General features: G+C 36.7%; 1 protein-coding gene across 3 annotated transcripts in view; it reads left to right on the top strand.

Moving 5' to 3' along the window:
• The window catches only part of fign (fidgetin), a 27269-nt gene extending 15675 nt beyond the window's left edge, over positions 1–11594 (top strand). For all 3 annotated transcript variants that reach the window (XM_005918208.3, XM_005918207.3, XM_042219210.1), the window contains one exon: positions 4802–11594. In XM_005918208.3, the coding sequence (XP_005918270.1) occupies positions 4810–7038 (2229 nt within the window). In that variant the 5' untranslated portion in view covers positions 4802–4809 and the 3' untranslated portion in view covers positions 7039–11594. The remainder of the gene's footprint in view (positions 1–4801) is intronic.
• The last annotated feature ends 939 nt before the right edge of the window (positions 11595–12533 follow it).

The following is a 12533-nucleotide window of genomic DNA, read 5'->3' as shown; positions in this document are numbered from 1 at the left end:
TGTGTGTGTGTGTGTGTGTGTGTGTGTGTGTGTGTGTGTGTGTGTGTGTGTGTGTGTTATCCACATTACATTAATTCTTAATTCTTGTTAATAAAGACTATTTCATGTGAAGTTAGGGTAGCTGTTTGAATGACTGACAACTAGCCCTAGTAATTTCAATTACAACATTTTTTAATAAATATCAAATTAATTTCAGTACTTAATAATAAACTTAATTTGAAAAACTTTTTGTGTGGAAGATGTTTCTACATTTTTATTGCCTTTTAAAATTTGATTCTTAACACGAATCAGTACATTTTCTTTAAATTTTCGGTGTCAGTGTCTTTTTTTGATATTCCAGAAACAACCCAGTTAAGTACAATAATAAATGGATAAAAAGTAGTATAATAAATAATAAAATGGGAATTTTAAAAATCCTCCTTTAAACCTGTTTTTTTCCATTATTTATTTTATTTTGACAGGAGATATAATATGTAATACTGTAATATACATAAATTATCTCATTCATTGTTAATCTATCAAATCAGCGGGTTCATTGATAAATTACATTGTTTCTAGTTATCTGAACTGTGCAAATGGCTCAGCATTGGGTAGTTTTAGATAGATAATGTTAATACATGTGCTCAGGCTAAAGTCAGACACGTTTTCCTGTTTGCTACTTTGAAATGGTGCTTCCTCTGTTCCAATGGGTTTCAAGCTCATATCTTCCTGTATTATTGGCATTATAAAAACACTTTCAAAAGATGCCATAAACATACTATAAGCACATTGTACAGTCATTTCCTCCTTTTAAGTTTGGAGTAGAATAGAATCATATGGCATCATTTGACTTTGATAGTCTGGAGACCTGTAGTAATTTGCTACTATGGATAGACAGACTGAAATGTATGCGGAAAAGACCGTAACTGAGGAAGGCATATCGTTTCTAAATGAGGGGTTAAATGGCACTCTGCCATCCAAAGATTGGAGCTACTGCTACATGGAGCTCTAAATTGAGTTTAAATAGTCTTAACTTGATATGTGAGATGAATGACTGTAGCTATACCGATTACCATTTCACATTGTATTAGAATGTTTTGCCCCACCCCTACTTAGAATATCTCCAGTGAATTTGAATATGAATATCAGCTTGTTTTTATTTATAAACATAATTACTGTCTGTCTGCAATATTTTCACGCTTGTCAAGTAGAGAGCTCTGTGTGCAGAATAAAAGCAAAAGCTCCCATAATTATGTTTACGTCCAGCGATGAAAACCCCAGGGTTGTAATGATCAGTAATTATAAATACTTTTCAGCATGTCTACTGCCTCAGCTGGGACTATTGTGTGGTGTGAAGTGCAGAGTTTGTGCAGCTTAATTATGACATTGTACATGACTAAATGTACCAGTCTGCTTTAGCTCTGCAAAACACTTCCAGTGCATAATCACACTCAAGTTTGACTTTAAAGAGCTCATTACAGTTAGTTTTCTAAAGAGCGGCTTATTAAACACAGTTACCTAATAAGCATCTTTGGTGGTGCAAATTGGTAAAAATGGTAATGAGTCTGATTAGGCTGCGTTTCAATTACGACAGCTTTCACCCCCCACCTCCCCAACCCCCTGATTTCCCCTCCCCCAAAACCAAAAAGAGGAAGGAAAGTCCAGCTCTTTATGCTTGGGAACCCTCCTGGAAGGCATTTTGCTTTCTCTCTCTCGCTCACACTCACACACATAGACAGAAAAAGGAAAAGAAAACCACTCTGCCACCTCTGTGCTTCCTTTCAGCAGCACAGTAATGAATAGAGAATTGTGCAAGCGGTGGTCCAATTTACGCACTAGGAAATTGGATGGACAGAGTGGAGGCCCACTCTTGTTTGCTTAAAAACGGCCTAGGCTACCAGATTAATAGTTCCCAAAAAGGTCAGCATCTCTGTTTCATCGATGATGATCACTCAACTTGAAATTAAACACCATAACGCAGCATGGCATAACATGCCGAATGTATTTTCTGATCTTCTCTGATGATATTTTATATATAATGTATAACTGAAATTGTTCTATATTATTCTGTGCAGGACAATTATGTGTTTTATCAGATAATTCTTGCCTTTATCATGGGGTCAGTCAGATGTCTTATGAACTAAATAACTCCAGAATTGGACACATTTTCAATACAAATGTTTACTTACAATGATCATCTTAAATATGCCATAGAGGATTATTGAGACCAATGAATTAACAAACAGAGAAAAGTCTAACAAAGGCCTTATTTGTGAGTCGCTGATGAGTGGAATTTGAGCTCAAGCCCTGAGGCTATCTGAAAACATTCCTCTAATAGAGTTCTCTGTAATTATACCATTTCAAAGAAGGACAAAGGATCTTGTGGATGTTGTATTTGAATTTCTATGAGGGTACAATAAAGAACAACGTTGTCATGTAAAACCAAAGTAGGTGCTTATTATATTAATTTGCTATGTGTGTGTACACATGAATTTATGCCTCTTGATGGATTAGTGTCTATATGTGTAATTATTTGCCTTTTATTTATGTATAGTATTTATTCATATGCTTTCTTTTGGTATGCATTGATCATCCATTCTATAACATTTGTTCTTTATCAAGCCATTCTCTGATTTTCGTTAAAATACTACTGTTTATAAATGTTTCAGTATAATTAAACTGGTTGATGCATTCAAACAATTTCAACACCCAGTGATACCAATTAAGACTGGAATGTGTCGTGTTATTGCTGGTGTATGTAATACCCATTTATTTAGGCCAGGTTTAGGTGTAAGTTTTTCTTTTTCATTTTTTTTTGTAAGTGCAAATGTACTTTATTTTAGCAGTGCGTTGAATTTTGATCATCTTGAATGGTCTCCTTTTTATAAAATACTTGATGTTCAGTGATCTCAAGTATGCTTCGCTAGAAGCACTTCTTTGCTTGTCCAAAGTGGCACATTGTTCAGAGAGGATTAGCTGTAATAGAAAAAGCTTACTCAATAAGCTGCGTGCAATTTTGTTATTGACAAAATGTGCCTTGAGTGTTAAAGAAGTCTATTGAATGATTTTACAGAGACCATCATCATGATACTTGTGGGTAGTGCAGTGGTAGTTGCTGCTTTCAAAACAAGGTCCTCATTATATATATATATATATATATATATATATATACACACAGTAGAAAACACATTAGCAGAGAGGAATAAAGAAAAGGGGTGTCAGACTGTAATGGAAAAATATTTTTTCCTCTGCAGACTCTTTAATTTGCATTTGACCCACCTACATACCTAGTAAAACAGTTGATCTGGAATATAATGAGTGACTAACACAGTAATGTTAGTCAGTAACTACTTTTGGAATTCTCAAGCGTGTAGACGCTTCATTTTAAGTTCATTTATATTAGAAATATTAGATTAAATACACTTTTTACAAGATTTTGTGGTATGACATGTATGACTTTTTTTATTTTATTGTTTCAGATTTTAAAGTTCATCACTGTTCTCCATAGTAACAGGATTTGTTTTTACATGTCATTTTCTACATATTGGTAAACATTTCTATTCAACTACAGTATAGCTATGCTATTTTTATGTATTGGCTTTTTGCCTCAGGTTTTCTTTCCTTTATGATTAGCTTGGATGGTTGACAACCATGTGAGCTATAGCATGGATCTCTTTGACTAAAACCTTGTAAATTAACACAATTAGTGCAGCATCATCCCGCTAATTAGCTGCTGGTGTCTAGAGTTACTGGTGGGCAAATAGCTGGGAGGGAGTCAGAAGGGAATCGACAGCATTTGTAATCTGGACATTAGCTGATTGTTGCTGTGGTATGGACTTAACCTACTGAAATATACAGTATAACACTACACTGCCTCTTTAACAAAGACAGACATTCTAATGGGCAGAAACAGTTGAGTTGAATGCATCCTCTCTCATATCTTCTTGTGGCATTTGGTCAGATTAGTGTTCATGAGAGATGTGAGACTGTGTACACTATCAGATTGTCTTGAGCTGTAATCTCTAGTAATCTAAATTCTTTGGGGATATAGTACACCCTCTGATAATCTCAGAGTAATAGATGACAGCGTGAGTAAAAAGTTTTATTTGCAGATTTATTTTAGTATTTAACTTGATTATTTCTGTCATTCAAACCTTTAAAGCTACATAGAGAGGCTGGGGAGAAAAAGACAAGTGAAGCATGGGGTTTTTTTTTTTTTTGGTTTTTTTCCCTCATCCTCACTCTGCCGATGAGGGAGCAGTAGGCAGACTCGATGTGGATGTAATTCATGCTGGGCTGAGGGGTTTGTGTGATGAAAGCAACAGAGCGCTGCCAAGGAAGATTGCTTTGCTGCTGTCCTCCAAGCAGATTTGAAACTGTCTCAGAATGCCTCAGATGAGAGTTGGATTATAGACTGACCTGCAATGTCTGTGTCACTCTGCTCTGTGTTGGGTGGATTATACCACCGTTACCAAGTGATGGGTCCCACATCCTCATCGTGTCTGTGATGTGTATTCAGATAGTGTTTTCTGTCATAAGAGACATGTAGAGATTATGAAGCAAATAGTATTAAACATTATATTTCTGATATTGTATAAAATGTACTTAGTACATAGGTTAAACAAATATATCTTCTTCTTTTCTTTTTTTTACTTTGTACGGTTTTTTTATTCCTCTTACAAAACGGTCATAAAAACACCTATGGACTTCAGTGTGTTTGAATTTTTACAATTTGACTGTAGAATATTATTGCATTTAAATGATGATAAACCACAATTCAATGCTTACATTGATATATTTCTTCCCTATGTGAAATATCCAGGTCTAAAGATGCAGTGGACCCCAGAGCACACACAATGGGCAGAGCAACACTTTGACATCTCATCCACTACTCGCTCGCCAGCACACAAAGTAGAGGCCTACCGGGGGCACTTACAGCGAACATACCAGTATGCGTGGGCAAATGATGACATCTCTGCGCTGACTGCCTCCAATCTGCTTAAGAAATATGCAGAGAAGTACTCTGGGATCCTAGAAGGCCCAAATGAAAGAACCCTGCTGTGCTCCTACTCTGATAGCACTACTGGACTCATGAATGGACGAAAGTCAGAGAATGAGTCCTGGCAGGAGGGGATTTACCCAATGAACTGTGCTCCAGATGTTATATCTGTGAGCAAAGCTGGAATGACAGCTGCCCTACCCCCTACAGATGTGTCGGCTAGCATAGGCAGCTCCCCAGGGGTGGCCAGCAGTTTGTCTGAGCCTAGCTATTCCAGTAGTAACTGTGGAAGTCACACAGCCACTACTCTCCACTCGGGCCTCCCCTCTCAGGAATATACTGCCAGCTACAACGGTTCCTACCTGCATTCTAGCTACAGCGGCCAGAGTACCCCCGCCCTCCCATCCCCACATCCTTCTCCTTTGCACAGCGCTGGGCTATTACAACCCCCTCCCCCGCCTCCTCCTCCTAGTTTAGTGCCGAGCTACAACACTGGGTCTCCAAACCTTCCCAACTACAATTATCCTCCAACAGGGTATGCTTCGCAGGCTGCAGTTGGCCCTGGTTATAGCCCTGGGGGAGCACCCCCTCCTTCTGCTTATCTGCCGTCTGGTATTGCAGCTCCTACACCAATCCCTCCCTCCACATTGCCTGGCTACACCTACCAGTCCAATAATCATACCCCAATTGCACCAACACCTTTGAATGGCAGCACATCCAACTCATTAAAACGAAAAGCTTTCTACATGAGTGGACATGGAGATATGGACTCAAGCTATGGTAATTTCAGCTACAACCAACAGCGCTCTGCACAGAGCCCCATGTACAGAATAGTAGATGGCAGCATCTCAGACTCAAACAGGGGCAGTGGCTTTGAAAGAAATGCTGAAGCGACATCTTTAGCTTTTAAACCAACGAAGCAGCCAATATCTTCTGATCAGCAAAGAAAATTTAACTTGCACTCTGGCAGAGCACTAACTCCTCCATCATACGGCTCAACAAAAAGCTCTGCAGGTGATCTTAGAACTACTGAGCCCTACAGCAAGTTTGAATCTCCCATGATGAGCGAGCAAACCGAAGAGCACAGACAGCACCTCTCTCACTCCCTAACGGGGTCTGATATAGGTACAGCTACCTCCTCCATCCATGCTGCAGAGGAACAGCTGAAGAATAGTGATTCCAACCTTGTAGAGCTGGTGACCACAGAAATCCTTCAGCAAGGCTCCCCAGTGGACTGGAGTGACATTGCAGGTCTGGATATGGCCAAAGCAGCCATAAAAGAGGAGATACTATGGCCCATTTTAAGGCCAGATATGTTCAGCGGACTGGCCACGTTACCTCGGAGCCTCCTTTTATTTGGACCTCAGGGAACTGGTAGGACACTTCTGGCACGCTGCATGGCCAACCAACTGGGGGCTGCCTTCTTGCGATTAAGCAGTTCAGCACTGGTGACCAAGTGGTTGGGAGAAGGGGACAAGATCATCCAGGCTTCTTTCCTCATGGCACGTTGTCGCCAACCAGCAGTAGTCTTCATCAGTGAGGTGGACCTACTGCTGTCAGCCCAGCTCAGTGAGGAGAGTCCTGTGAATCACCTGAAGGCTGAGCTTCTCATACAGCTTGACAGTATTTTGACCTCTACTGAGGACCATGTTCTTGTGGTCTGCTCCACAAGTAAGCCTGAAGAGATCCCAGAGTCCCTGCGGAGGTACTTTACCAAGAGATTGTTAATTCCCTTGCCTGATGGGGCTGCACGCCATCAGATAATCAGTCAGTTGCTCTCACAGCATAACTACTGTCTTAGTGACAAAGAGATGTCACTACTTGTTCAGAGGACAGAAGGCTTTTCAGGACTGGATGTGGTCCAACTCTGTCAAGAGGCTGTCGTAGGTCCGCTCCATGGCATGCCTGGTACTGACCTGTCAAATATCCACCCCAGTCAGATGAGGCCAATCTCTTACCAAGACTTTGACAATGTGTTTTGCAAATTCCAGCCCAGCATATCACAAAAAGAACTTGATGTGTACACTGAGTGGAATAAAATGTTTGGTTGTAGTCAATGAAATGGGACCTATCAAACACAGTTTCTTTAAAACCAGTTGTTAAGTACAAATAAGTGTTTATCCTTCAGTGAGGAAGAAAAAAAACAAACAGTGATGACATGAACATGCTATATAGAGTAAAGGAAATTTCCTTTTTTGGCTTCTGACAGAAGTTATCAGTCTGGACGTCAGACTTTGGTTAAAATCAGAAAAGAAACTTTATATGGCTAAATCCATGTGTTAACTACAACTCAAACAGCTTGGAGAAGATGCCCCACATTTTTGTATATACATATATATATATTTAAATATATATATACTATTCTGCTGATCTTGAGATTTAGTTGCTATCAAGTGCCTGAGGTGGTGCTGTTTAAGTTTTTTGTTGTATTTTTTTGCCTCACAATCTTCATTGGTGAAATGTGCTAATACAAAAAAAAAGCTTTACAATGTGACAAAACCTTGCTTTCTCTTTATTATTGAACAGTGTTCTTCAGCTGTGTCTGTTTTGTGCTCTCTGTGAACACCCGTGGTTAATTTGAGCTGAATTAAATTTACTGGCATAATTTTAGTTGGGGTTCATTACCTTACACAGATTTTATGCATGTGTAAGTCATTTACTTACCATAACTTTGGTATATCCATTATTTTTAGGTGGAGAATATGAAAATATGTTTGTTTGTTTTTCACTCAACTTAAATTTGGTTGATGTGCTATAAATAAAAGTGACAGTTACATTTTTTGAAAAAAAGCTGACACAGTGAATTCAATTTCAGCATTAAATTACTATGTAATTCTTGTTAAAATATCAGAATAGTCACAATGTAAAATTCTACCATTTTTTCTTTTGATGTTCTCTATTTGACAACTCAGGAAAGTGATGATGATGTTGATGATATGTCTAGTACCTCATGAGCTTGTATCAAAGCACTACACAATACACAAGCATCTGACTTGCATTTAAAATCGCATCATCTAACCATGAAAGGCTATTTAATACCTCAAAATGAGAAGTTTCCTGCAATGAATGTTTGAGAGTAATTCTCATTTATTTGTCTAGGATTCTTTAACTTTGAAATTAGTTTGAAATGGAAACTTGTTCTATGATCAGACAATTGCCTTTAAAAATAATGGAATCATTGTGTATCTTGAATTATAGCCTTAAAGAAATTTCTGTTTGGAGCATTTTTTCCCCTTTTGGCTGTCAAAAGAAAAAGAAAAACTTCATTTACATCAAATAAAATGATCCTGTTGTTTAGTTGCCAGTTTGCAGACACAAATTCCTAGCTTGTGGTTATGCAGAACTGAAAGAAATACAAAGGGTGTAGACAAACATCTTGGGATTGAGAATGACGACTGCCCCAAGCGATTTCATTCCATCTTGCTGCTGTTTTATCATTAATGAAACCTAAGGATTATGTATAGCCCAAGTTTCTTTCTACCTCAGTTTCTTTGTTATCTCTGAAAGACAAATTCATAGGGACAGCAAAATGTCAGCATCTCTTCTGCTTGTTCGATTAGAAAATCCTTTGAAAACGAACAAAACAATTTCTGGAAAAAAAATCTATTAGCTTTACATTTTGATAACTGCCAAGAACCTTGTTACTCACCATATGATATACGTAAAGGGGAATGCCACTGAATGTCAGGTTTGTGATACACTATGCCTTTGCCTTAAGGATAATTTGCTCTGTGTTAGCCAAGATTCACCAGTGATCTTGTTGCTGTACCTTGCTAGACCCCTGAATCTTTGTCTAACATAGACGTGTGTAAGCCTGCACATGTTTTGTCTTAAAAATGATTCCATTATGTTGAAGTTTACTTTTCCTTCTTAGGCTATAAGTGTAACATCCATGAATTGAGTGGCATTCTCTTTTAGGGACATTTCCAAAGGCTAGTCTTGCATTGTCTGGTAAATTGTTTTTATTTCATTATAATTTTCACACTTAAACTCGTACAATGTTTTCAATCACTATTTGCTGCCATTTATCAGTACATGCCCATGCAACATTTCCAACAATAAAAGAGCCAATCTGATAGCTGAATTGGCAAGTAAAAGTATGAATGTATTATGTACTCATAGTAGTAAGGAAAGCAAAGCACTCGCACATTGAAAAATGCCACTGAAGTAGATGCAGATGTAGATGGGTAGAGGCACTTAAGGACCGTATTTTTTTTGTTGTTGTCTATTGCACATATTTTATCTTTTATCTTTTATTAGACAACATTCACAATGATCACTGCTACCTGGTATGATATCATTAATTTTCGAAGATCCACATCAGGATGTTTTCAAAGCATTTAGAACAATTACAGAGCAAGAAATCTACCAGCTGCACCAAAAGTCTGTTTCTAGTTTCATATAATCTATGTAACACTTTACAGAAGAGTAATCTAAGCAGTTTAATTAAATCCATACAAGTAATTGTAACTGGTAAAACGGTAACTAAACCCGACACATTTTGATCAGCTTAGGGACAGAATCATTGTATTTGTTAAGTTTGAAAATTGTAGACCTACACATATTTGGAGAAACAGTAATGAAGAATATTCATGCCCTCTTCACTTATTTATTATATTCAGTAGTTTGTTTGTAACGCACGACTACAGTCAGGATCGATCATGTTCTCTACATGTAATACCAATGGTAATTTCCAACACCAGTTCTTTGAAGGGACTGGAATTACCGGGAAGTTATAAAAAAACAAAAAAACATACATTCATTGTAAGTTCATTAGTAGTAATAATTGTTGCATTATGTCAATTGTAACAGTCATACTCACCAGTCACATGCAATTTTTCTCAAATGAAATTATCCTAAAACATTGTAACATTGTTACATGAAATTTGGCACCGCTCAGGGCAAACACATGAAATTGGAAAAAGTTGATGCTACTTGTAAAAGCCCTTACACATCAAGTATTTGCTGCCTTTTATGCGTCTGTTTGTTTTGGGGTTTTTTTTTTTTTCTCTCCTATATAAGATGAAAACAGTTTTAAGGAAGCTGCGAATTTACCTTTATTGCCGGATGTATTTATGTATAATTGGAAAATCTCTTGCCATCTCACTGGGCATTGTTAAGTTACAGAAGCAAAGTATGTTAAATGTTTAAGAGATACATGAGCTTGTGAAATAATAAGCTTCAAGTCTCACCCCATCAAAGTGAATGGACATAGCATATCTGCATGGAAGACAAATACACATATGGTTAACTTGTTTATTACAGAGTTTGGTAGAAAATGACACACTGGAATATGAGACTGAATATAGAAGTTTTTTTCTTCTTCTTGTTGTTGTTTTTGTGTTTTTTTAACAAGTAGGTACTAAGAAGCCTTGAGCACGATTTACAAGCACAGATTTCACAAGTACAAAAGATCAACTGTTCACAAGCAGCAGAGATGTACATTGAAAGGGGGAATAGTCCACTCAAATTAAGTTGTATGTAAGTAATCTTTCGTGCATTTTAGAGAAAGCTGTCTCCCAAACAATGTGTAATAGAGCACAATGTAACACAAGGCACATAAAATGTTACATTTCTATGATTTTATTTGTCATGACAGCTAAACGGTAAACATTTTTTTGACAAATATCTGATATGAGGAAAACTTAGACACATTTATCAAAATACATTGTAAAGTTCAGATGTTGTAGATGTTATTATAAATCATTCAGTATTGAAGGTGATGTGGGTATACAGTCACAACATGTCAGCAGAACCTTTGATAAGCACATTGACTCTCAGTCACTTGTATCATCTTTTTCAATATCTTTCAGTTTTTCTGTGATTTGATTTTGCTGAACTGCTTAAAATGGTGTTTCCATCATGAGTTTTTTCAGTCTGGCATTCTTTATAACCTTTTCTACCTCATTGCTACATATTTTACATGTAGTACTCATGTCCTGTCATTTTGAATGTCATGCATTTGTGGATAAAAATTTAAAACAAACAAAAAAATGCATTAAATAAAAGCTTGCCCTTGAATTTGAGCAGTCTACCTCACAGAGACTGTCTTTACGCTGTCAAGAACTAGTCACAGAAAAAAAAAAGGCACCTTGAAAACAAAGATGACGTTAACCTGCACATACAGTACTGACGTTCAGTATATTCACAATATCATGTTTCCATTAACCTTGTCTCTTGCAAGGTCCCCAATGCAAATTCTTTTCCTAAAAAATAACGACTTGCTTTAATCTTTTGTGAATTGTTGTAGTGCGCATGTTATTGTGTATATCTGTGCACTTGCAATTCTACATGCAAGTGTGAGGGATAACATTAAAATATGAAAGTTCTGAATTTTTACTTTTCATATACCTGTACAGAAAACAAACTTGCACATAGCTGTATGTATTGTACATTTGCTAATGATATACAGCGTACATACGGAAGTGCACCACATACATGTTTATATGTGTGTATGTATTGCCATACTTACAGTACAGTCGATTTAAATGTATTTTAATTTCAAGGTACATAAAGGTTATTGAATACTGAATAAAGGTGTTTTCTTTTTTTCCTGAACTCTGAATGCATTTTGTACTTAAACTTACTTGATTAAATTTGCAACGGTGTGATAGACTGTGCTATTTCTTTTTCGAGTTATTCATTTTGAAAGACAATGTTAAATCAATTACAGCGTGATAATTTTTTTTTAAGTTAACTGGTGTTTTAGAGTAAAATAAATCAGTTAGCAGCAGTTCGAAACATACTTTTTTATTACGCTCCGCCCATCAATGACACCTTTCGTGATCCATGAACATTTATAAATTCATAATTGATGTTTTTTTAGTAGAAAGCAAACAGGTATGCTAAAGTTCCACTTTATGGTGTCATTAAGATGTAGGTGGTACATGCGTGGGAAGGTTCTGTGCAATTAACATGAATGAGGAAAGACACTTTATTAGTACTGGTTATTTTCTCTTTTTTTAAATTGTGTATGCATGTTAATATTATTTGTGTGTGAGTTTATCATGAAATCTAACATGTGTCTTTCTCATTACTATAAACATAAAGATAGTGACACTGGTTTGACAGGATGAAAAACATTCTGCTTGTATTATGTCCTTCATTCCTTATTATTTGGAGAAACATACATTTTGTAAATTTCCATATAGCTGTTCTAAATGAAGATTTGAGATTTGCATTATTTAAATTAGTAAAATTACCCAACAAAAAGATGGGTTTTTTTTTTTAAATTGAATTTCGTATTATCAGTGCCTGTCACTATCTGACTTCATAAGGACTGATAAGCTTGTCAAGGCAAGAATACTAACACTTAAAACACTGCAGTCTCCCATGGAGAACTGTCCTTGGAGGACGGAATTGTTTTCAGGCATTATTTAGCTTGGGTCTTATGCTTTAGCACATTACCTGGAAATAATTCTTTAGTAATTTAGTCAAGATAATTTTATCTAATTTATGACTGAATGACAAAAATACTCTTCAGATTTATTTCCTTTGCCTCATTTATTGTGCCCTCTTTGTTTAATTGGATGGATGGATGGATGGATGGATGGAT

The sequence above is a fragment of the Haplochromis burtoni genome, unplaced genomic scaffold (genome assembly GCF_018398535.1).
Source record: "Haplochromis burtoni strain Fernald_Lab_line unplaced genomic scaffold, NCSU_Asbu1 Contig_29, whole genome shotgun sequence".
NCBI classification, from domain to species: Eukaryota; Metazoa; Chordata; class Actinopteri; order Cichliformes; family Cichlidae; genus Haplochromis; species Haplochromis burtoni.
The sequence above is the reverse complement of the archived record's forward strand: the minus strand, read 5'-3'. Positions and strand labels throughout refer to the sequence as shown.